This window comes from Seriola dumerili, unplaced genomic scaffold, assembly GCF_002260705.1.
Source record: "Seriola dumerili isolate Sdu_G_001 unplaced genomic scaffold, Sdu_1.0 BDQW01000226.1, whole genome shotgun sequence".
NCBI classification, from domain to species: Eukaryota; Metazoa; Chordata; class Actinopteri; order Carangiformes; family Carangidae; genus Seriola; species Seriola dumerili.
The window spans coordinates 2,190,336-2,216,293 of NW_019174481.1; the positions used below are offsets into that span (position 1 = coordinate 2,190,336).

The 25,958-nt window shown below is 41.2% G+C and overlaps 1 protein-coding gene across 2 annotated transcripts; it reads left to right on the forward strand.

The window, feature by feature from the left end:
• Positions 1 to 3,258: 3,258 nt before the first annotated feature.
• LOC111228753 (TSC22 domain family protein 2-like) lies at positions 3,259 to 25,813 on the forward strand. Of its 2 annotated transcripts, XM_022754776.1 has the most exons (4): positions 3,259 to 5,768; positions 14,091 to 14,165; positions 23,363 to 23,414; positions 23,876 to 25,813. In XM_022754776.1, exons 1-4 carry the CDS (start codon positions 3,922 to 3,924, stop codon positions 24,245 to 24,247), a joined length of 2,346 nt encoding a protein of 781 aa, XP_022610497.1. In that variant the 5' UTR covers positions 3,259 to 3,921; the 3' UTR covers positions 24,248 to 25,813. The 2 variants fall into 2 exon arrangements, with proteins under 2 accessions (XP_022610497.1, XP_022610496.1); XM_022754775.1 differs by lacking the exon at positions 14,091 to 14,165.
• The last annotated feature ends 145 nt before the right edge of the window (positions 25,814 to 25,958 follow it).

Below are 25,958 nucleotides of genomic sequence, written 5' to 3' on the forward strand. Positions count from 1 at the left end.
TTATGGCAGCAGGCGGCGGAATAAAGAGGGACTTATCAGCTCAGCCAAGAGTCAACTGTCTGAGGGAATGCCGGGGTACACATAGACGCGGGTGGGGATTTGTTGATTGAATCATTTAGTCATTCATTCATTCATTCATTCACTCATTCATTGAACGCGTTTTCATGTTGTAGGAATAACATGACAAAGGGCGTCACGTCAGGCAGTTTAGTTTGTGTGGTTAAGGACAGCAGTTACGGTCAGTGCATACAGAGAACAACATGTCCATGCCCATGTTGGTGGTGGATTCCAAAATTATTTATTCACTTTCATGAAATCATCACTTAAAATGTATTTTAGAATGGTTAGACGTTACTGACTGGTGGCTACTGATGGCCCATTTCTCCTGCTAAATCATTCATAAGTATTTGCGATACATGAGATATCACTCAAAATTGTATAGATTTTATTATGAGGAAAGATGAAGAAAACAGAAAATCTAGGTATGTATGTAGTCATCTTTAATGTGCAATCCCCGTTTGTGGCAAAGGGTTACCACCTAACGCTTTCTAGATACAGAGTTTTAATGAAGCCAGAAGAAAAGAAAAATAATCTTTGAAAGAAAATATTGTACCTTGTTGGACTTCGTACTCAATATCAAGAAAACACGAATGAAATAAAAGTGTCCTATTTCATATTCCCCTTCATTTCGCGCTACATTGAAGTGTTGGAAACATTTAGTGCCCTGCTCAAGATAAATCATTCAGCACATTTTCATCTTGTCATAACCAGGGATCAAACCAGACACCTTGGCAAGGTGTTATATCATTAATGCCAGATTTGAATTACCCCACCCACAGACTGAAAGGAGTATGTGGCCCACCTCCCAATTAGTTAAAAAGATAAATAGTTGCATGATGTCTTCTCTTCAGAGCAGATTAAGTGATAAAAACAAACGTTCATTTTTACTGTGATCCATGACCAAAGAGAATTTGCCAGTAGTTTAGACCAATCATTGTGCATAGACTGTGAAGTACCCTGAAAGCTGAACCTGAAGTTCCACTGTTATTCTGTTCCTCTCTAAGTACCATGAATCTATTGGATAAATAATCTAAATTGCAACCAAGATCCAAAACATATGATAAAGGGTCATGAATTACTATGTCACTTAACCTTTCACCAGATGATTTTCTTCCCACACCAGCATAGTTCACATTGATTTGAATCGATACTATTTAATTGTGTGAAATGGCTGGGGGGGGGGGTTAAGTGTTCAAACTCTGCCAGTGTAACACCTCTGCAATTTCCCTAAAAACCCAATGCTGCATTATAAAAATGTAAAGCTACATGTTTCATTGTTTCTACTATATAACTTGAATGGATTTTATGATTAAGATTTAAGATATATATATATATATATATATATATCCAAAATAACTAAAAAAAGAAAAAGAAGCACGATACCCTGTCAAAGGAAAAATACACTCATTGGCCAGCAGGGGTAGTGTTCTCTACGGTTTGTGAATACTCTGGATCATATTGGTTTATTTCTGGTGCAGAGCTATGACTTGTCATGTGTCTTTTAACCTGTATTTCGTCTGGATCATTTAAGGAATATTTTTATCTTATGTTTTATAAAAATAAAACTGGCATTTCGATTGACTTTTAATGATAGAATTTGAATAAATGTAAAATTGTATGCAGATTGACTCATATAATTGCTAAAGTTTGTCACATAGTAAGGCCTGAGGCCTTTTTTAAAAATGTCTTTTGACTATTTTAGATAATATACAGTTCAGATTTTCACCTCACATAGTACTGCAGATGTAATGCAGCAGTATGCTGCATTGTATACCTTAAGCCACAGCTCTGTGAATCAACCTCCCTTCAGTTCTCTCAGAACATGTTACTTTTTACGTCATGCTTATAATATTTTTGCTCAGCTTGATCAGTTGATAAAGAATAGTAATGTAGTGATCACTGATGATTGCTGCTCTGTAATATGCTGGCTGTTATAATAGTCAAGAAAGAAACTCAAGCCCAGTGTAAAAGAACAACTGTGCAATCTAAAATAATCATCATCTTCAGTATTGCATTGCTGTGTTTTTACACACCACTGCTATACATGGCTACCTGAACGTTGAAAAAGTAACTTTGAACTAGTTTAATTTAATGGGTGTATTGTATAGCGACCCTCTTTTACACTGATTTAGACAAGCTGTAGGAATATTAAATTATATTATTGGTTTAAGATGCAAAAACCACATTAAATCACATAAATTGCAAACCCAAAGACCAAGTTCAAGTCCCTTGCTTAATATCGGTGTATATGTAACACTGCAGCATACAGAAAGGCCTATAGAGGGAGGGAATGGGAAAGAAATGGTTGATGCCTTCAAGTGCAATCCAATAAAGTTGGACTTCTGCGGTTAAAAGGAATCATTTAGTAATAGCTAGTCATTGAAAAAAAGAATAGCCAAATTGAATGTATCCTATAAAGTAGTATTCTGATGATATTGTTGTGTTTTAGAATCAGAGCATCCTAGCTCCTTTGAGCTGTAGAGAAAGGAAAATGTGCAGCCTTGTTGTCATTAATGTTAAAAAAAAAAATGCATGACAGCTCCACCAGCTACCACACATCAAACCTGGGGTCAGGTAGCGTTCCAGCATAGAAAGACTGTGAGGAACATGGAGGTAATAGGGGCCCAGCAGCTCGGGTTGCAACAAACAATTATTTCAATTATCAGTACATCTGTTGATATCTGTTATTAATTGATTTATCATTTAGTCTATAAGAAGTCAAAAAGTAGTGAGATAATAGTTAATGCCTGTCAAAATCTCTCAACATGACATCTTCAGTAGGCTTATTTTTTCAGACCAATGGCACAAAAAAGATATTTAACTGACATTGATATAGAACTAATTAAAATCAATCATCAAAACTGTTGGCGATTATTTTTTTGTTGATGAATCAATTACTCAACTTTTTTGTTTTTATCACTTTAGTACTTTCAACTTCAGAGAAGCTAAATAATCAGAATGAATTTAAACTACATAGAGATCGATTGGGATGAAAACCTGTACACTAGTGGCGGTGGATTCAAAGGACTGACACCCAGAAAATGTTCACTTACACAATTTCATCGTAGTTATGATTTTTTCGGAGGTGCCATGAAGGCAGCATGAATGGGGATTCTCAAATGTCTCGTACGTAAACATCGTTGCGCACCCTACCTACCCACGATGCAGCGCGGTTACATACAACATAGCCATCTTGTCAAGAGTGACTGAGTGAGGGAGGTAACTGTAGGCGCTGTTTAGATTCTCATTTGTTTTAAAGCGTGAAAATTAAGAGCGTTTTCCTCCCTCGGCCGCAATTTGCTACCAAGTAAGTGTCGCCACCGATTGACTTTAAGCTGGTGAAGTGAGAGGGTACAAAGGACTGCTTTCGGGAAGATGTCTCACATACTTGTTCCGACGTAGGGGGAGTGTGCAGCAGCCAGTTGGCTTGACTTGCTAGCTAGCTCGGTGAGTGGAGGGCTGCGGGCCCTCCTCAGCCTAAAGTAGCTCCTGCAGCTGGGCAGCACATTGTGCGAAAACGGCCGTTTGACAACTGCACAACCGGGATATTAGCAGGCCGGTCCGGACTGACCGAAAGCTCTGGATCGATCCTCGGACTGGCGGCTGGTATCCGTGTCTAAAGCCGCATTGCTGGACAAGACGACACGAAGTGTGGCGTTGCGTTATGAGCTCATGAAACGCAACAGGAGAGAGGAAGAGGGATGGCGCAGATTCATCTTGATTACACAGTTAGCTAGGCTAAGTAAATTGATGCAAGTGTGCTGTTTAATATGATCTAATCTTTTAAAAGCTGCAACCAGCTCGTCCTTTTTTGACGGAGGATAAACATAGCCATACGGGACTTGGAATCAGGCAGGCAATATGTCGAAAATGCCGGCCAAGAAAAAGAGCTGTTTTCAGATCACAAGTGTGACTCAGGCCCAGGTGGCAGCTATAGGTGCCACCGACGACACGGAGAGTCTGGACGACCCAGACGAGTCACGGACTGAAGACGTGTCATCGGAAATATACGACATGTCGCGGGCTGAGTACGAGCCTGCGTGTGACAAAAGTTCATCTGAAGAAGCCCTGAATAATGTTGGAGAGCCAGAGGCAATCAGTGTTATGGCCCCATCACACATACCTCAAGCCGGTCAGTTGTCTTCGCTGTCAAGCAATCCCATTGTGGAGTTTCGAAAAGTGGGAGTGTTGGGCTCAGCTCAAGGCGGCCAGCAGCCGCCGGGGATCGGCGTTACAACTGGTTTACCCCTCATCACTCAGCCCGGGGCAATCCAGCAACAGCCTGCTCCAGCAACCAGCGCTGGGCCATCCAATGTGTCAGTAAACACATCCCAACCTGCTGCAGTGACAAGTTCAGCTCCTCCTGCCACCTCCACGGTGAGTTGCACTTCACGCTTCAGGGTCATTAAACTCGATCATGGTACTGGAGAACCCTTCAGAAGAGGCAGGTGGACGTGTACAGAGTTTTATGAGAAAGACTCTGAGGGCTCTGTTGTGAGTAGGACTGTAGATAGCATTAGGCACGCCAGTGCAACACTGGACCCTGCTGCTGACAGAGACAGTGGGCTCGGGCTTACAGGATGCTCTGTGGTTGCCCCGGCAACACACTCAGGTCAGGGCTTGGGCTCCATGGCGGATGCTTCTCTCTCTTCATCCCGCATGCATTCAGTGGAGACACTACCACAGCAGCAGCAACAAATTCACCATCAAAACTTCAGCGCCCGTCAACAGGGTGTTAGTGGGTCGGCCACGCACAGTGCTTTCTCTAGCAGCAAGCCGACAGCTGTCCCGGCTCAGCCAACAGTGGGAGGTCTACAGCCTTCTGCTCCCCAGAGCGTGCTGCCTGCTGGACAAAATGGCTTGCCCCAATCTGGTGTCCACATACAAAAGACCTCCATCATGCCTCCCCCAGCCCAGCCCATCCCTTACCCTCCTCAGCAGCAGCAGCAGCAGCTTGCTATGGGCCACCCCTTGACCAGCCAGTCATCTGGATTGATGCAGAACCAGACAGAGTACTATCAGCAGCAACAGCCTGCTTCCATGCAGCCAGGGCTGTCCAGCCTCTCTGCAGGGCTGCAGCCTGTGGGACAAGGACCCGCTTCGGTCATTCCTCCAACCTCTGGAGGGGTTTCTGTGCCAAGTCAGGTTGGAGATATTTCTGGAGCAGGAGGGGGCTCTGTACCTACTGGACAACCAGCTCCGGGCCTCTTGCAGCAGCAGACTATTGGAATGGGAGGTGTTGGAAGCTCCATACTGGTTGGTGGATCCACTCTGCAGCAACAGACTGTGGGCCAGTATGCAGCCGCTGGACAGCCTCAACCCCACGGCCTCCACCCTACATCGTCCGGTGTACAAAATGTGCCTGCCATCGCAGTTAGCTCCAGTGTTCCCACCACTGTGCCCACTGCCGTGCCCAGTGCCTCCAGTACAGCCTTGCCAAATGTGACAGCTTCCAGTTTGCCTCTGGGTCAGATACCCCACAGCAAGACTCCGGTGGCTTTGGGGGTGCAGGGCTTCCCAGTAATTGGATTTGGACAGGTGGAGGGTGGTGCTGGAAGGAAGTTGGAGGGTCTCGTCAACGCACAGTCTCCTGTTGTCTCTGGGAAGGAACCGGTGAAGCCCCTCATGCCTGAGAGCCTGCAGCTCACAACTCCAGCTGTCAACAGCCTGTTTGGAATCCACATACCTGTCGACGGGGAGGAGGACAGGTAATTAGTTTCTAGGTCTTAAATATTAAGTGTTAGAAAAGTATCATCTCTGCATCTCAATGCCTGTATGTATGTGTTATCGACAGTACACACAATTTGAACATTCACATGTAGACAGTTTAAGGAAGGGCATATTTCAGTGTACAGCTGTGCGGCCGATTGCTGTGATCACAAGAAGGTGGAAAGCCAAAGCCAAGGCGATGACTGTTTTAGTGTTGGTCATTGAACTTTTCAGATGGACAGCATTTCCCCCTTTGTTTCCGGGACATATGGAGAGAAGGAAGAGTGAGGCTCACAAGAAGGATATATAATATTTGTTGTTTCTCATTAGTGGCTAAAGAAGTAAGTGGAGTGTAGCACACTTGAGGAAAAACACCCATGGCTTCCCTAGCACAGGCAACAACTTGTTAAACATACACATGACTTGTGTAACATTGTGATTTCTTGCATGTAAGGGTGTGTATTTGTGTTATGTGTGTGGAAACATTTTGTCGCAGGTCTAATGATTCCAACCTTGTTGTTCTCCCACTTTAACAATCCACTACTGTCAGGGTTCGCTCTGCTTTCTATTAGCCTGAGGCCACTCATGGCCACTCTGTGAATGTGCTGCATGCCTGACCTTTCAATAAGTTAGTTCCTGCTTCGGGAAAGACTTTGTAATACAAACATAATGGAGAGTGTTTGATTTTGTGTTGCCACTTTTATGATATCATGGTTTCTACTTGCAGCCCCATCAGGCTCCCCTCAAGAAAGTGTGAACAGGATTTTAGAGGACTGGCTGAAAAAACTTCTGATTAGCAGACATGGTAGAGGTTCTAAAATTGGGCATTTTTAAAAAAAAAAAGAAGTTAATATTTCTGATTGTTGTTGTATTCTGTATGTAAATGGAAAGATATAACTATACAGATGTGTACATGTGACTCGTCATTATGTCGTTGTCAGTTAGGTGTTGGGACATTTGAGAAAAGTTTTCTCAATTCCAGTTTTAGCTCTTTGTTTCACTTGTAGCAGATGGCACTCATGAGCGGAAATGATACAGTGCCTGAAATCTCTCAGTGGTTTCCATTTACAGTCTCAAAGATATACCAGGATGTAGACCAGACTAGATACGCAGACTGCAGAACACTGGCACTACTTTTCTTCACATGTATTTAAACAGTATTTAGGTTTGTCTCAGCTTGTCATGTGCAACTTTGACACTTTAGACAAAATTTGAGACAACTGAGCCCCCATGAACAATTAATACTAATGAATTTGTCACTTCTATTATTATTATTTGTCTTACTTCTTTTTGGGAGATAATCAAGTTGTAGAACTACTGTTCACATAATGCTTTGGGGATATAAACGGGAAGTTTAAAATTGCTGCGAATTAAGTGAGTTACACTATTTTTTTTCTTGGCACATATTTGTTTACGCTTTGATAAACTGGCACCATTGAAAGTATGCCAAATTAGTTATTAGCATAGCATTTTCTGCTTGCAGTGTATCCATGGATGTATAGAAAAAAATCACTGGTTTGCCTTTAAACCAAAGAAAACATCATGATTTTCAGGCAAGTTGAACTGTGTATCAAAATTGTTGACATTAAATTGTTGATAAGTAGGTAAGTCAACAGGCTAAATTCAATAATGAACATTTTATTGTTTTTAGAACACCAGCATGCACTTGTCCTATTCACCTCACATAGTTTCTTTATCCCCTTTTACGCAGCAATGTTGCACCTTTAGTAAAGCCAAATTTGACCAGCTGACCATTTGTAACTTACTTGACCAGCAGAGTTAGCTACGAGCTGATTGGCTGTTGAAACAGATTGTGTGCCTTTTGAAAACCATCCCTGGTGACTGGACAAGCTGAGTTGCAGGCAATTTACACCACTACAACTTTTCTCTGATTGTTTCAAACTGTTTCGTCTCCAGGTGAATCTTTGGTCTAAACTCGGCATGTGATCCGGGGCAGCTGTATGCCAGGTTTGTTTGGTTCAGTGTACACAAGCAAAGCTGGCATAATGAAGGGTCTTCTTAGCGGCAATCTTGCAGGATCTCTGTTTAAAGGCAGAGGCATTTCACATCTCTCCTTCTGCGCTCATCCCAGGGAGGTGTGCCTCTTAGTCTTTGGAAAAGTTATTTTGTTCCTTAAAAAATGCCAAAGTTTTTATTTTGACAGTATTTATTATTATTATTATTATTATTATTATTATTATTATTATTATTGTTTTATTGTTATTATTGATGCTCTTGGAGCACACAATTTAAGCTTTTGTTAAATCACATACTCCTAATGTGATTGCTTAATTCATTTGTAATAACAGGCCAAATTAGTTGAGGCATACTTTTATGAGAGTTGTGCCATTTAAAACATTATTTAGGTGTGTGACAATGATCCGTGATATTTCTATTTATTTATTTATTTATTTATTCATTCATTCATTCATTCATTCTTTCATTCATTTTTTTCATAGTACCTATGTATTGCTTGTGAGAAGACCCGGCTCCCAGGCTGATAAGAGCAGGGGTCTCTTACGACAGCCAAGCACTATCAGACATTGAGCAGTAGTCTTTCCACTGTGCCCCCATTATGCCGATAAGAGACCTGACAGTGGGGTGTGTCAGCCAACTGTGCTTGTTGTCACGTTGTGACCCTTTTCTTTTGCAATGCAAGCATAGGTTAAATTACTGTACATAGTTTATGGCCTTTGGACGTGGTTAAACACATACCCTAATGTATAGTAGCCATTCACACTCCCTGTGTAAGTCACTCAGAGCCCTAGCTGACTGGAGTGTTCAGCTGGTGTTGTTTTCATAGTATTTGTTTTTTTGTTGTTTTGTTTTTTTTTTTTTGCACTGGTGCAGCATCAGTGCAGTCAGTGCTTTGTACCTACTACCCCATTGAGTGACTGACAGACATGGCATGACAGTTGTTCGTGTACAGATGAAGTGCTGAATGACATTCTTTTGCAGCAGCAACTGTGGTGTGCTCAGAAGAGGTGGAGGAAACTGCAGAGTGAAACTCAGCAGGCATTTTAGCTATGCTCAATACCCCCCCCCCCCCTCCCTCTCGACAGCTTTTTTTGTCTCTTGCTTAATTTCTACATTTACACTGCACTGTTTATTTTGTCTCTTGCTGCCCCACACACCACACAAAAAAACACTTCCATTTTCTCCTCAAGAGGACTACTTCAGTAGCTGATATCTACAATCTGCACAACACAGAAAGATATTATATGTACACGAATGCACCCACTCTTATACACACTATTGACTCCATATTTAAGAGGGTTGGAGACTTAACACACATTGCACAACTTGGCCATTTGGTAGGCCCTAATTTCTGTCCCTATCTTCCTCCAACCAGCAGTTTTCCCTGCAAGTAATTAAAGAAAAAGTAGATAAAGATCGAAGATTGAAGATGTTTTTCTCAATCTTAGACTATTATTTGCTCAGCTTAATGTTTCCCAGATTGCTTCAACAACTGTAGGCGTAAAATAATATTGGTGGATTGTCATAATGTCTTTATTGTACTCACTAAGGAGTTGCTTCTGTTTTGCAGGATCATTTGCATAAATGTATTGCATCTGCAGTCTGTGTGGAATTTAAATCATGCTGGGGAGGTATGGTTTATTGTGGTTTATTGTACATAATGGGAGCTTATGTAAAATCATACTTCTTAAGAGGTAGGAGAAGTGGAGGGGAGTTCAGGTCTGCAATGTAGTGCAGCAGGTATGCCACTGTGAATTGAGAGACTGTCTCTATGTGGGTGGATGAGGGGTGTGTCTCAGCATGTGCTTATGTATGTGTGCACAGCTATATAAGATGGGGGTGGAGGGTTGCTCACTGAGGAGAGTCGCATGGTCAGGCAATACTTTTGGATAGATTCACCACAGACACTAACAGCTTCTTAATTTTAAGTCAAGGTGGAATTGTGTAGGCGTATGTGAGAGAGAGAGAGACACACACAGAGAGACAACATGTACCGCAGGGTTTTTCCCTCCTCTGTGACCTCTGCTTTACTGCCGTATCCTGTTTTCAGTCAGTCCCTCACACTGCTCTCCACCTTCTATTCATTTAATATTCCTTAGCTCATTCCCTGCTTCCGCACTGGGGCTCACTGGTCATATCATATGACATTTTGTGGGCACATTTTATCCTCACAGTGCCTCACAGAGGTAGAAGCACACACATTTTTTTGTTGAATATCTTTGCCCTCAATAGTAATCACAGTTCTAAACCTGGCTGCCACCATTAGTGCTGTAATTGTACCAGATCTAAGATCTCTGCAGATGTAATATAGTTGACTGTCACTGCATTTACCAATAGTGTAGTAAGTAATCTTCTGCTCCTGCCCTGAACTCTTTAACCACTAACTGTGTGTGGTATGTGTTTTTGTGTACACAAGTCAAGTTGTTCCTCCTCTGTGACGCCGGCCTTCTCTCAACCCTAAAGCTATTTTAAAAAGAAAGATGTATTGTCGGTAGGCTTCGCTTCAGTCATCACCTCCACCCCAGGTATGGAGGCCCACCATTGTTCTGTCAAGCAGAAGAACGTCACCATCTCAGTCCAAGAGGGGTGTGGGGTGGTGTACTGTGCTGTATATGAGCTTAGCTGAGAATATCTTTGTTATGTTGATTTTGGAAAGTGGTACCTCTGGGACTTGAAGGACACACTTCTCAGCTGTTTTGTACTTTTGGCTTTTCACCAGCTTGTTCTTATAATTTCTGACTAATTAATTTATTTCATTAATTAATTGACTACTCTATAAAATCTTATAGAATAAAAAAATAATGTTACAGAGGTTATTACAGTTTAAATTTCTAACAATACTTACAATTCTTCTTACAGTAATCCAAAGATAAATCCTGTTATTTGCATGGGCATGTTTGGAGACTTGTATGCCCTTAAACCAAATAATCACAGCGTCTAAACTCAGGGACCAAAACTCCTGGCATCTCAAGTAGTGCAGCGATTAGGCAAATTGGACAAATAACAACGACAGATTAAAAAGCAACTGCTTGGTTTAAGACATCATTTTTGCTTGTGATGAGCCAACAGAGGGATTAGTCTGTGTCTTGCTTTATAAACCGCCAGGATTTTTGAATCATTGTTGCAAAGGGAGGTTGAAAACAGAACGTCAAGATGTCCATTTCAATTTTTTTTTCTTCTCTGACTTCTTCACTGATTTAACGTTGCACTAGTTTAACACTTTGACTCACGATGGACAGTGAAAGGAAAAAAAAAAAGGAACAGAGATATTGTCTTTCTTTCATTCCACACTTGCTTCTTCTTTGTCTAAACCTGGCATCTGCATTACCCATAATGCAACTGAGTAGTCAACAGTCAGGTTGGAGATTTGGTGTGTATTATGCTAGCAGTAGCTAAAGTAGCCAGGAGCCTCAAGCATATATGAGGTCTGGTAAACTCACTTTTTTCTAACTCCACATGCCCAGATTATTTTTTTCATTTTCATATTTGTAGTCTTCAGCGCCAACCGACACTCCACGCCGCTCCCTCTGCGCCAACAAAAGGCCTTATACAACTTGTTTTACATGTGCAGAAGTATTCCCCAACACCTGTAAACGGACGTTGATGTGTGAAAGTGTTGGAGTTCCCCTTTAATTCATCACGACAAAGAAAGAATTGACAAATGGAGTCTAAGTTTCACTTTAGTTTATCTCAATTCCTGTATGGTTTTCCCAGTTTCTCCCCTTCTCACTCTAGTTTTTTAGTTTGGGGAAGTTGACTGTATAACTTGTTTCAGTTAAAAAAAACAAAAGAAAAAAACATTTCTGGTGTTTATATTTTGATACAAGAAACAGTGCTTGCTTTTAACCTGATGGCATTCTGTACACAATAAAATAGCTTGTGTTTGCCAGTTTAAACCGTGCACCCTGTAAACGCCCTGGAAAAAGCGACTTTTTAGGGGAAGTATAGCCCAGGATCAAAAAGTTGAATTAGGCTCCGGGGGTCGTCATGGGGGTAAAGATCCTGGGTCCCCTGCACTAATCTAGGCTAATCTCCTCCAGTGGCTATGCTGTAATCATGCAGTGGCTCAAGGTGCTCCCTGTCCTCCATCTCCCTCGCCTACAACCCATAACCTGCTGAAAGAAACTCCCACAGGGCAGCTGAAATCTAAATAATTTTGACCTACTTCTGCTCTGTGGCAGATGGATGGATGGTGCTGAGAACCTGAAGCGTCATGCGCACCAACAGTAAGAGTTTTCAACGCGCTCTTTCAGCCTCTCCCTTTTTCCCTCGGCACCCCCCCCTGCCAACCGATTACTCTACCTGTCAGTCTGCTGCCAACCCCACTTTGTTGGTTACCCCTCAGCCCTCATTCCTGTACCAACAGCCCCAACACACGAAAGCAGAGTAGAATGAGAGGGTGTGCACTTGAAATGGAAGCTCACTGTCGACGACTGGAAACCTACACAAGCGGCCCAAGTCGGCCAATCATGATAGTTGTGGTTTTTAGGTGGTATCTCTGTTGCTTGCATAGCAACAAGCAGTAGTTAAGTTTTGAAGTCACAGCTTTGGTGGGATGTCTGCATGACGCCTCCACAACACCTTAACACAGAATTAAAAATGTATTTTGACACATTTTGTTTTCTGTGTATTTTCCTCTTTGTACCCTTTTCTTTTCTATTCTTGCACTTCCTTTTGGCAACAGTGGGCTTTCACATGCTCAATGAGTGTGCAAGGTTATTAAGAAGTTCAGCATCGTGAAACTGAACCTTTGACACGGCCACTGGTTTGTAGCACAGGCACACTGAAGGAAAAACCATGTGTCATGCTGCGAGAAGATGTGTGACAGGAACCAGCAAAAATGCACCAAAAGGTTATTTTTGTCTGCTGCCAGGTCATACGTTTGCTTAGGGGCAGCATCGGGTAAAGCCTGAGCATGTGCAGCCATGGTTTTTGTGTCAAGATAGTTTATGTGCTTCGAGAGAGCGGTTTATAAAAAGAAAAGGGGGTTTTTCTTATTTGCACTTTTCTCCTGGGTTATGTGTTTCCTCTTTCTTTCCTCCTCACCCTCCAGACTCTGGGGTTTTTGGGGTAGATGGCACTTTTCAGCACTGCTGAAACACACTGACTATTCTGTTTACAAAGAGGCGCTTTCATAAATGGATATTGACATGTTACATTTTAGACTCACAAAGAGAGCCATTGAGAGCTGAGTGTTTGCTACTTGAAAACAGGGAATGATGACTCCTCCAGTTCTTACCTCATACATGAAGAGGTTTCTGGACTCCAAGTCATCTGACCTCGACAATCTCAGCTGATAGCTCGGTTGTACACTGCTCTGAGTTCCAGTCTCTGTGAGAAAGGGAGGTTTTCTGTGGAGGTGTGCGCTTGCCACGCGTGTGCGGAGGTTTTTCTTGCGCTGTTGCCTGCAAAGTAAAATGAAGCAGGAGGCATGGGAGGAGGTTTGTGAGAGTGTTTAGTCATGAGGTAATGTGACAAAGCGAGTTTGTGCCAAAGATTTCTAGGAAAAGAGCCTTGGCTGCTATAATATTCACACACAAGCTGTAAATCAACTTCCCCTGTGTGTGTGTGTGTGTGTGTGTGTGTGTGTGTGTGTGTGTGTGTGTGTGTGTGTGTGTGGCTGCCTGCGTTGGCTTGCTCCTCTGTGTGCATATGCTCATGTCAGTGTGCATGTACATTTGTGTGAACGTGGGAGAGAAGCGGTTAGTTATGAAAGGCACGAGCTGGGAGCAGATAAAATGAGTGTGTGTGTGTAGGGGTCAGAGCGGGGGGTTTCCTTTCCCCTTCCCGACTTACATCCCTCGGCGTAGAACACCATGTACTTGTAGTTAATCACCAGCAGGAATATAGGAGGTAATGTTAAATTCTATAACGTGACGTTAATTGAACCAAAAGAGTCAAGAAATGTCAACAACTACAAAGAGCTAACGAGTTTCTCGCTGAAAACTGGAGGCTATGGCTTTTTTCTTTTTCATACTGTGTGTTTAGTTGTGAGGAAAACAACCTAAGCATGAGTGATGGCCAGCATACTGTAGGTGAATGGCCTGCGGGAGGCCCTTAAAGTTTATGAAGCTGTCCCCACCTTTGAACATACATTCCTGTGTTTAGGTCAAGTCTCCCTTTCCCCAGCCCCTTTGCTTTGCTCTGTTTGAATGTCCCAAATGTTATAGTGAAAGCTAAGAGCCTTTTCTCCAGCCAAGTTAACCACACAACACAAGCGAAGGTGTTCTCTGAGGTGGAAAGAAGTTGCGTGAGGAAACATTTCTAGGAACTTTAGTCTGCTTTCACTGTTTCAACTCTTCCCTATCTCTGTCTCTTCTCTCTCTTCCCTGAATGTGACACAGGAACCCCTCCAAGGCTTTCTACCAGGCCTTCCAGTCTGGCAGCAGATTAAGGGACTCAAAGGCCCACAGTGATAGGTACCGTACTATACTGGATTGGACTGGACAGGCCTGCAAGAGTGTAACAACATGTGTGCCGTGTTCAGTAGCAGTGAGCTTTGCTTTCTCCACGTGCATGGACTGAGTTTGGAAACAAAGCCTGGCAGCAAACACAGGATTGGCCAATAGATGTTTTCTTTGACCCTCTTTCTGTAACAATATATACTGTTTGTGTCACTTCAAAAGTCTGGTTTGAAAGTTAAAGATATTGTTAACAAGTTTAACCCACCTAGAGCAGCTAATAATTATCATCATCAGTTAATCTGATGAATATTTTATGAATTAATTGATCAATCATCCATCCATTTTCTACTGATTATCCGGGGGCTGGGTCGCAGTGGCTGCAAGCTAAGAAAAATAGTCCAAAGTAGGTGTTGCTCTACACAGCAATGTGTTATAGTTCCTCCTGGAGGATTGACAAATCATTTTGTCTATAAAATGTCAGAAATTTTCAAAAAATGTCCATCACAGTTTTCTAATTTTTCAATGTCTTGTTTTAATCGACCAACAGTTCTAAACCCAAAGATACTCAGTTTACAGTGATATAAAACGGGGTTAGTCTAATAAGTCCCTAAGGCCGATATATTGACTGATATTAGCTAATTACAGATATATCAGTACAGAAGATTTTAACTGAATTTTAAGAAAATCAAAAGAAAATGCAAATAAATATGTACTGATATGAGATAGGATTCGGTTCATCGAGTCAAACAGCTGGTGGAACTTATTCTCCAGTCGATGCCATGAAGCCATGCACAGCAAGAGGGTGGTGCAACAAGATGACATATTAAATGCGTGCTTGTCAAAACTCAAATGGTGAAAAACAATGTAGAAAACGTGTTGGAAATATGAGAATTATGTTTGTTTCATGCATTAATGTGAGGATGGTTATAGTCTTCACACAGATCTCATATTTTTGTCTGCTGCTATTTTTCTGTCTCTCCAGTGGAGCAGAACCTTCAGTCTGTTTCCATCGCACTTTGAAGATGTGCATGGAAACAGGTTGATGGAAACGCACCTAGTTTCTCCATTACAAAGTTGTGTGTGTCTTCCAAAGAGAACTGACAAGTTGATTTTTCAACAGTAAATATCTGGGTCCCAGTTTAAAAAAGAAAATCAAAGGAATCTTTATAAAAATTGTTTGCATATATCAGGTGTTTACATTTAAAAAAACGACTATTGGCTGATATATCGTTATTGGAAAGTTCAAATTCTCAAATAATGAAATCAATATCAGCCTAAAAAATCCAGTATCAATTAGGGTATTACATAAAAATAGAAGCAGGGAATGAGTGGAGTTTTTGACTGATAAACGACTCAAGCAATCATATAATTAATTTTCTGTCGATCGACTTATCTACTCATTAAGTCATTACCCGTTTCAGCTCTTAATTCAATTATCTAATCTAACCTTATTTAGAAGAGAAAACAAAGAACGTGCCCAAAGTGCCCATCCCAACTGGTCTTTGCCTAGTAAAACTTGAAACAAAGTTAAACGTAAGAAAAGCACAAGCGACATGATCAAAGTTGAAGCAGGAAGTAGCGCTTCATACCAATAGACATTTTGAACAGGCACTTTTGATCATAATTGTATCATTCATGCAATGTCTGGTCATGTGATAGCTCATGTCGCTTTAAGTACAGGGCTCCTTCTAGTGATGTTTCTCCTGCATCACTCTCCCCACTGAGTTACTGAGTTCCTGTCAAACCACTATTATTTGGTTACATTTTAAAGTTAAGTCACTGTAGTATGTGAAATCATACAGACACTTACTGACATAGAAAAGCTCCCACCCTGTTGCTGTATTATGAGAAAGTGCATTCAAAAGAGCTGACCATAGATAAATAATGTGTTTTACAAAGGTGAAAAGGGAAGCACAAAAAACCGTATTTGAGTGACAGGAAATGAAACTGTTTTTAGAGAAATATACAGCTGACACACCATCACCAGCCGCTGAGAACACACGCACACACTTAACACACGCCACTTCAGCAGTTAACAGGTAAATCTATATTGAGATGGCATTATCTAAACCAAGATGTTGTGTTATTACTTCAAGACACAATATCTGTTTTACTTTTACTCACTCTAAATGTTTTGCCTGTTCAATTTGCCCAATTCCGCTCACCAATATAGTAAGATGGCACAAATAGTGCTGATATGAGCCCCATGATTCACTTTTTTTTTTTTTTTTTTTTATGCTGTTGTGGATACACTGATCTGCCAAGGGCTGCTTTTGTTTCCATGGCAGCAAAGATAATCAGGGCTTTGTTTAAATCTCTGTGTTTGGTAGATCTTGGAGATGACCTTTGGTCTTGACCCTTAATAAGTCTATTTTATTCAAGTTTATTTGGGATCATGCCTGAAGCAAAAAGATGAAGTCAGAAGACGTGAAAGTGAAAATGTGCTTTAGCATATGTGACATTTTGAGAAAAGAAGACACTGACTTTAAATTTCCTACAGATCATTTTTACTATAATGTAGTTGTTCATAAGGCCCTACATGGAAATGATGTTCTTGATGACACCGCTCCGTGATGGTCAGCTATATAACAGCACCTCTCCTGCAATGTTGAGGAAATGACATGTATAGGAAAGTATGTATATGAAGAAAACCTACATTTAATCAATGTTCCCTTCTCATCTATACCTCCCTAAAGCCCCTTTTCCACACTGATCAAAAACCCGATGAGACCCTCTAACATCTGGCTTTTGTCGTCAAATGGGAAAGGATACAATGGGCATTCACTCCCGGGTCAAATGACTCGCAGTAGTCACTGGTATTTATCGGCTCCGATCGGCAGTGACATTAACACAACACTGGGGTGAACGCGCTAATTTTCTCCCCTTTTCCTGCTGTGACGTCTTCCAGAGCACACAAACACTGTAAACAGACCTGTAACCATCCCAGCACAGTGCTGTTAAACCAGAAACACTGCAGCTACACTGTGGATGAAAGAGGAAGGTGCCACCCTGAAATAAGTTTAAAAAACATGCAATCACCAATCAAAGCGTCTCACACGGAGGCTCTGACACTTGCAGGAGCACCAACCCCGGGGGTAAGATACAATGGGTCCATTTTACGAATCTGCACAGCAGCTCACTCTTTCTCCTGTGTGTGTGTGCGTGCGTGCGTGCGTGCGTGTGCGCTCTGTAAGTGCATGATGACATTGCTCTCTGCAGTTGTCTGTGTCCTCTCTGTCCAAACAAAAAGGCAAACTCGTCTGGCAGTGTAAAAGGAGTCAATCACCTTTTTTTAACAGGTTTACCCGATATTCAAGTCTCCAAGCTCTGCAGGTGCGCAGTACTAGGACCATACTTATGTTTACACTTTTATTTTATATGCAACTAGTGGAGACTCCAGGAAGTTATTGCACCCGACCAAGAAATAGTTCAGTACATGATATATAACTGTAGTTGAATTGTGGTTTCTGCACTTCTGTTTTTAGACAAAGATTAAACAAATGAGATATAAAGTGATCATTAGTGAGCTTTAGAGGTGCTGGCATGTGTATTTTGTTATCTTTAGACAGAGCCCAGCTAGCTGTTTCTGCCTATTTCAAGTCTTTCTTATTTTTAGCCAAATGCTAGTGCTAGCTTCATATTTAGTGTACAGACTTGAGTGGCATCAATCTTCTCATCTAACTTTTGGCAAGAAAGCCAGTAAGTGTATTTGCCAAAATTTCAACTTCAGTTGAGCCACAGATTGACAAAATTTTTAATCTCAAAATAGAAATCTCTAAATGTTCAAAATGTAGGCTAGACTAAACAAACAAGATTTGCACAGACTATCATTGTAAGTAGATCAGCAACAGAAAACATTAAAAACCCCATTATTTTTGCTTTGGATCCCATTTCGTCCATTATCTTTTCCGCCATACTTGCTATGACCACACTGTTATCAATTGCTTCACATAGATTTTCTTATATCTTGTTCGCACAGATCCAAAGAACCTATTAGACCGTCTCAATTAATAATGTATACTGCTCCCTGATTATGCCCAAGTCATGCCCACAGAGAGTTTTGATGCTTTCTTGGTTGTAATTTTAGCACTTCCTCATTTTAGTCACTGCTGGGTAACTGCCTGTGCCTTTCTGCATGCACAGCTGCATAATGTAACATAGACAGTGGAAGTTGTCAGGTCTTGGATGAAATGAAAGTAGATTTATGCTCATCTGAGTGTGAAGATGATATGCTCCGTATACTTTCAGTGTAGATTTTACTGCACTTATGCAATGCAAAGCCACATGCCCAGGTAGAACGATAAGACCCGAGTTTACACTTGAGAGATATCTGTGCATCTCAGATGTCTTGGTATGACTGACTTGTGCACCTGTCATTCTTGGGCATATGATCAGGCCCTCCCTCTTAAGCTCTGAACTTGTTTCATCATGTCTCAGGTCGAATTAAATAGACTTAGCTTTGTTCTTCCTGTGTTGCTGAAGGAAATCTACTGTTCTTGAACATGCCAGCAGTTCTGCCAGAGGCAAGGAATGACAACTATTCGATGCTCAGATGAGTTATTCACCCTCACTGCTCCGCTTGCCCACACTGTGTGAGAGTAAACTTTTCTGCCTCTAATGGACTTTTCATTGACATTCCTATTTTACTGCTAACACTGTATGGGAAATGCCAAACTCTACCCGGAGCTTATAAACGTCAGTCCTTTTAATGTAGAGGGTGAAGTTTACAGAAGTGCTGGTTGCATAATCAGAGAAAGAGTAAGTTCAAGCCCTCATTAGCAGTCTGTTTCTTCTCAGCCCAGTCCTTAGGCCTGTGGGTCTTGACCTTACTTACATCAGTAGATATATAGTGTTTGCTTTGTAACACTGCTAAAACAGAGCAGTTGACTTTATCATCTGTTCAACAGTTTTGTTTTGAAGTCAGGCGCTCAAACAAGTTCTTGACTTCGACTTGAGCTCTAGAGGCTTAAACAAGATCATGTGTGTCAGGAGCCAGGCACACTCGTTCTATTGAGCTCCAAAACACTACTCACTCATGATGTGGTTTGCAAAATCCCCCCCCCAGTGCCAGTTGTTCTTGGAAGTCCTATTTTGAATACCAGATGTTGTCCTAATATGGTTTTGACTTGATTGTTGTTCCTGCTTGCTTCAGTGTAACTTGTACATTTTGCAGCTAAAGTAAAGAGTAGCCACTCAAAACATCATGATTTAACAAAATCATCTTACCCACTTTGACTCCAGGATGCAGAACTACAGTTTATCATCCAAGCCTTGGCTCCAGGTGAAAATTTGTCTTGACTCTTTGAGAAGTATTATTTTGCATTGATGATTTCCAGTCTCCGTAGTTACAAATGTATCACTGGCCGGTCACATGTCCTGACACTGACAGTACAGGGGTGTTTCCTCTCCTTTTATTCTCTTGTTTCATCTCATCTCATTGTGGCCTCCACTGAAGCCAGCTGTTGGAAAACCGCAAGAGAAAATATATCATGGCAGTGAGGTAATTCGAAGTCATTAGGACACGGAGCTCCAACGCAGTATCATTCAAGATTAGATGTCGATAGAGCTGAAACAAAACTTACTCTGCAACAATTTTGATCATTTATTGTTTTAGTCAATTACTGGTTCCAGGTTTTATGTGTTGATTTCCTTTGTTTTCTATTATAGCAAACAGAATATCTTTGGGTTTTGGAGTCTTTGGTCAGACAAAACAAGCAAGATGAATATGTTGAATTGCATCCTAGAAATAGGTGTTTTTTTTGTACCAATCCAATAATACCAGTACTAATAATATCCAAACGATTGAGAAATTAATTGAGACAATCAACGGATTAATCTGTAATGAAAAACTTTAGATGTCATGTACATGGTGGGAGGTTTGGGCCCAAATCTCCCTCCTCAGGTGTACTTTTTTCAACAAAATGGCAACTTTGTTCTGTTGCTCTTATAATCTTAGGAGTGTCTGGCCTTTGTTGCCAACATCCAAAAACAGCCTTGTGTGAGTCCTCTCACAATTTGTGTCTTCAGAACAGCTGCCTTTTATAATGTCTTAACTACTGCACTCATTCTTAATCTGGTTTATCTCTGACCATGACAGCACTTGGACCGAATTAGTTGAAAATAATAATTATTGTGCATTTATTTAAATTTATTTAGTAGCACGATTTCTCCAAAAGTCTACAAAGACTACAAATATATAAAATATAAGACTGCAAATATACAACTCTGAATTGCCATCTCTTATTTATTGTGATTGGTTGGTCTTTTAATTCTTATTATTTCTAACTGGTTGGCTTTAAAAAAAAAAAAAAAATCATGTCATTTCTGTTTCTGAAAACAAGTTGAACATGTGTAAATCTGTAGAAAATATGTCATATGCAGTGTATTTACAAAGTTACCACTCTCCTTTCTAGAAGTATGTAGGTGTGAATCGGCCTTAAGTAGGTTAGTACAACAGATTATAACAGGCCTGTGCTGAAGTATGTGCATGAAAAACTGTGCACAGTATGTTGAGATTCTGTTCTTCGTAGAAGAATATTTTGGTCTCCTGTACTGTATGAAGCCACTGGTAAAGCAACAAGGGTGTAGTTCACAGACTCTATTCAGCATCTGTAGTTTATAGAGTGAGAGATTCCTCTGGGCACAGGCCTGTCAAAAACTCCTGTTAGGGAGTAGAACTATAGGAGGGCCTATGTGTGACGCCTTGTCTAAATTAAACACACATTTGAAGTTGAGGTTGCAGTTTAAAAAAAAAAAAAAAAAAAAAAAAAANAGCCACTGGTAAAGCAACAAGGGTGTAGTTCACAGACTCTATTCAGCATCTGTAGTTTATAGAGTGAGAGATTCCTCTGGGCACAGGCCTGTCAAAAACTCCTGTTAGGGAGTAGAACTATAGGAGGGCCTATGTGTGACGCCTTGTCTAAATTAAACACACATTTGAAGTTGAAGTTGCAGTTTTTAAAAAAAAAAAAAAAAAAAATTATTCTTTTTTACATAGTTATGTAACCACTTGTGGGGGGTCACATAATGTGGTCTCTGAGGGAGAGAAAGAGAAACTAATGAGTGAGTACTGACTGCTGAAATGTGCATTCTTGTTTGTAATTTATTTCTTGAAGAGAATGGTGTGTGTATGTAGCATGAGTGACACCATGTGTATTTTATTCAACACATGTCGGCATCGTTCATTCTGTGATGTACATGTTGTTCTTGTAGCTCATGTTAGATATTGTCATATCTGACAGAGAGATCAAAAGCAGTAGTGTAGGACAGACGGTGTGACTGACAGTGTTTGATAGCAGCAGAGGTATGGGGAGCATTCCTTCACCGATACAGTCTGCTGATAATGATCGACTGAGTGCTTCCGCTGGCCTCGCACACTTAAATTGGATGGTGTGGAGGAACAGAACATTTTGTCCTCTTCTTCTTGGGGGAGTCTATAGTCAACCTGGTGTCTAGTGAGGCACCTTCATACCACATGGTGGCATTGATCTTCATGCCTAAAATACAAGGTGAGCCGTAAACATTCATTTATTTATGTTTTTAGAGCTCGACCGATAGTGCCACCAAGTCCAACACTTTGCAATACCTGTCCAATAGCTGCTAAACTTATTTAAAAGTTATTTTTTCAGGCATTTTGCCACAGTGAGGGAGGGACAGGAAATTTGTGGAGGGAGAGAGAGAGAGAGGAAATGACATGTCGGATTTGGTACACGCTCTACCAGGTGAGCCACCAGGTGCTCCCGATAGCTGCAAAACTTACATTCCCATGTACTTTAAGTGCTATGTGCTAATTAACAAATGTTGAAGAGCTAATTCATTAGAACTATGACTCACTGGCTATAGAGTGCTGGTCTTGTTATTGGTACTTGTCAGTAACTGGAATAACTCTAGCTGCATAAACTGATTTGATCCATCACCACTGTAATTAAGAGAAAAAATTGTTACAAATTGTAATGCAATGTTATTATCCCTCACATTTTAAAGATTAATTTAACAAGACATTAAGTTTAATAAATGTAAATATATTTCTAAATGTTTTTTTTATTGATTTTTTTATTTTATTTTATACAATTGAAGTGTTATGTTACTGTTTGTTATGGAACTACCAACTATTTGCTAATTTCTGAATGGATTGATTAACCGTGTTAAATGAATGAATGTTTGGCATGGCTGGGCCTCCATAGCTCTCCCCCTGCTGATACAGTTCAGTACAGTTACTACAGTTAAAGGTCACTACGTGGCGGGCGGAGCCTGAAATCACTTCAGACACGTCCCCGCCTCCAGTCAGTCCTCTGGTTTCTCCACCCGCCGGTTCACGTTTCATTATTCTAAATGTGGTCACTGTTACCCCATTAAACCTCCTCCGGTTCGCTCCGGTGGCCCTTTTTTCCGCGGACACGGATGTAGCTTCAGCAGCAGTCAGCAGCACCATGCCTTGCACGTTCTCCTTCAAACCTCAGTGCTGCCCCGCGGACCCGACCCGGCACGCGACCCCGCTGCTGTCCTACCGGACACGCCGCAGGTAACGGCAAGAGGTCACTGCTCCGCTCCGCATGCACAGATCTGTACCTGTGTATCTGTCTATGAAGTACCGGAAATACAACTACTTTGTGACGCAGTTAAGAGTCGGACCAACGAAACGGGGTCACCTTAGTTATAGACTGGAAGAATATGTGGGTATTGACCCCAGTGTTGTATATGCCTGTTTCTACCCGTTGGGACTGCTCAGTCATTGGAGACATTACCACACCTACTCTAAATATGGCAGCGTCACAAAATGATGCGTTATTTGCAGTAACTTGGACCTATTGTGTTGCCTGCAGCGAAACCTCTCTCTTTCTTCCTGTGAACTCAGGGAACTGACCTAGATTGGAGTTAAGATGTAAATGGTATGACCAAGAGTGTTGACAGGTCATTTTATATGATCTGTCTTAGATTCCTGTGGTGAGCTGAGGGCCAGCGGTTTGATCATTGAGCACCAGTATCTCATCTGTTTTTCCCAGATTCGGGCTTTTTATTTTATTCATTTAGATTGTTGTTCCAGTATTTTTGTGTTTTTACCATGTGTTGGGGGGAAAGACAAGAAAGCAGAAAAAAGGGGCTTTGAGCTGAGAAATCTCTCTCCAGTAAGTTTGGATCCTGAAAATGACGTGATTAATTCTGACATGACTTTATCTTTCTTTTTTCTTTCTTTCTTTTTTTTCTTTTTACAGTGCCTCTGGAACCAATGTTGTTGCCATTGATAATAAAATTGAACAGGCTATGGTGAGTAATCCATTTACCACTGATTGTACATTTCTCTGAGTAAAACTTTGTCTCACTTTTTAATTTAAACTGTATGAAGTAGTCATTCAATAACATGGAAGGAGCAATATCAGGGAACATAATCCATACTCATATACTGTATTATGTTGCTGAATTGAAGTCATTTGGGTTTGGACCTTTCTTTCTTTTATTCCTAGAAGAAGTTCCTCTGTCTTGACTTATTTTCATGTTTATAATAACCATGGGTCTTTACATGCTGTTTGTATAGATAAACACTCACTGAACACACAGCTAGAATGAATACATGAACAACTTAAGCATTGAGCGTCCTTCTGATGTCCTTGTGTGCTGCATGTGAGAACGTGATAAATCAGCCTCTGTATGACTGGTCTGCTTTTGGTTACGTCCTACATGTTGATGACTATGTAACATATTTCATGCCATGTTCTCCTCTCCTCCAGGACCTGGTGAAAAGCCATCTGATGTATGCAGTGCGTGAAGAGGTGGAGGTCTTAAAAGAGCAGATCAAGGAGCTGTATGAGAGGAACTCTGTGCTGGAGAGGGAGAACGCCGTGTTGAAATCTCTTGCCAACAGCGAGCAGCTGTCTCAGCTGCCCGCCCAGTCGGCCGCCAGCTCCGGTGCCACGCCTCCCCAGCAAGGACTCAGCCAGCCTCAGCAACAGGCCCAGCCACCGCTTCAAGTTCAGCCTCAGCCTCAGTCACACCCCCAGCTCCAGCACCACCCTAAACCCCAGCAGTTCCAGACTCAGCCTCAGCCTGACCCTGGCCAACAACAACAACAACAACTGCAACCCAACGTCACCTCCGCTTGAAGTGCATCTGCCCTGCTTCACATGGGGCAGAAAAAAAAGAGCATCTTCTCTACAACTTATTACAGTTAGTGTATGTGAAATTAAAAAGAAGAAAAAAAAAAAAACTTTGTCTTCTTAGCCACCAGCTTGACCACAAAGTACAGTGCTTGTGTGTGTGAGTGTGAGTGTGAGTGAGAGGGTGAGTTAGCAAACAAGTGTGGATTTGGTGTTGGAATGTTAGTGTGTATGCATCTGTACTGTGGGCCTTTCCAGTGTTAATGCAATCATCAAGAGACAGAGAGACTTGGACAGAGAGAAAGTGTGTGTGTAGAGACAGAGTATCAGGGACGGTCGAGGTGGTTTTCTTCCGTCTTGAGTTGACTGCTGGGCCCAAGCTTCTGGAAAGGATGTCCAATCTTGGACCAGGCCAGAGCAAGAAGGACCTTCGACCAGACCTGAAACCTGCTCAAACCATGGGTGTGGAAAGGGAGGGGTACACCTCGCATAAGGGACAAACAGGAGTGATTGTCAAAAAGAGAGCAATTATTTTTTTAAATGAGATAATTGAGTGGGTAAAGAGTTATTTTTAGCCTTGCTGTTTCATGTTGTAAAGTAAGAAGTGGGAGAGAGAGAGAGAGAGTCTGTTTTTCGGAACGACACACTGCTGCCGTTACTTTTACATCAAGTCCAACTCTTGCATCAGTCTTTTTGAGTTCTACTGTTAAGTGTTTTATTTATTACAGGGCTGCTAATTTCAAAAATGAACAATTTCATGAAAGCTGTTTAACAGTAGCCCAATGACTTGTTCCTCGTTTCTTCTACAGTGTTTCAACAGATTGGCCGCACGTCCCAGGGGCAATGCTTTATATTTGTCAAAAATGTAGGCAAGATGAAATTCTGACAAATGTTTAACACTAACTCAAATTTTACGCTGCAATTGCCAATTCATAGCTCAAGTCAAAATCCTGTATGAATGTACATTTTTGTATAGTATAAAGTATTAAGAGCCTTGATGGGTGACTCTTCACCTGTTGACATCAAATATTAACGTGAACCTGCTCAAGGCAGTCGATGAAGATTCAGTTCTGTTGGTAGTTTATCTGAAAGTGAATTAGTATTGCCATACATGCCCCCCTCCTTACCTTATTTTTTTCCATTGTTTTTCCTGAGGGGGCCAGGGGGAAAAGCTGTGAAATCATTCAACCTACTTTGTAACCAAAGATGCAAAGCTGTGTAAATTGATTATTTTTAAATGCACACATTTATGTTTTGTTTTTTTTTTGGTTACTTCCTCTTTCACAAAATATTTTGTTGCTGTTCAGCATGTTCTGCATGATCTGTAATCTTCAAACCACTTTCTTACCTCATTTTTATTCAGCACTCTTATTGTAAGATAGTCTGTGAACAGTGTAAATGGGGGAAATGATGTGGCACAGAGAGAAAAATAAACTAGTGTTACTGACACTAGTCACAGAAAAATGAAGTGAGCCATGTTTTGTTCATTTAAATGGTGTTTGAATTTCATATGCCAATAGTTTTGTTACATTGCAAATTTTAATGTATTTAAATAAAAGCAATATTCAGATTCCAAAACGTGTCTGTTTTGTAATGAAGCTCCTGATGAATGAACCAGTTTAATACCATTAATACAGATCACACAATGCTACAAATGCAAAACATGTGCTAGTGAACTTTCTACATACGTGAAGTACTTCATATAAAAATGGCAGCA

Coding starts and splice junctions, on each gene's coding strand:
- LOC111228753 (XM_022754776.1), top strand. CDS start 3,922: ATGTCGAAAATGCCGGCCAAGAAAAAGAGCTGTTTTCAGATCACAAGT. Junction 14,166..23,362: donor TCAAAGGCCCACAGTGATAG/GTACCGTACTAT, acceptor TTCTTTTTACAG/TGCCTCTGGAACCAATGTTG. Junction 23,415..23,875: donor ATAAAATTGAACAGGCTATG/GTGAGTAATCCA, acceptor CCTCTCCTCCAG/GACCTGGTGAAAAGCCATCT.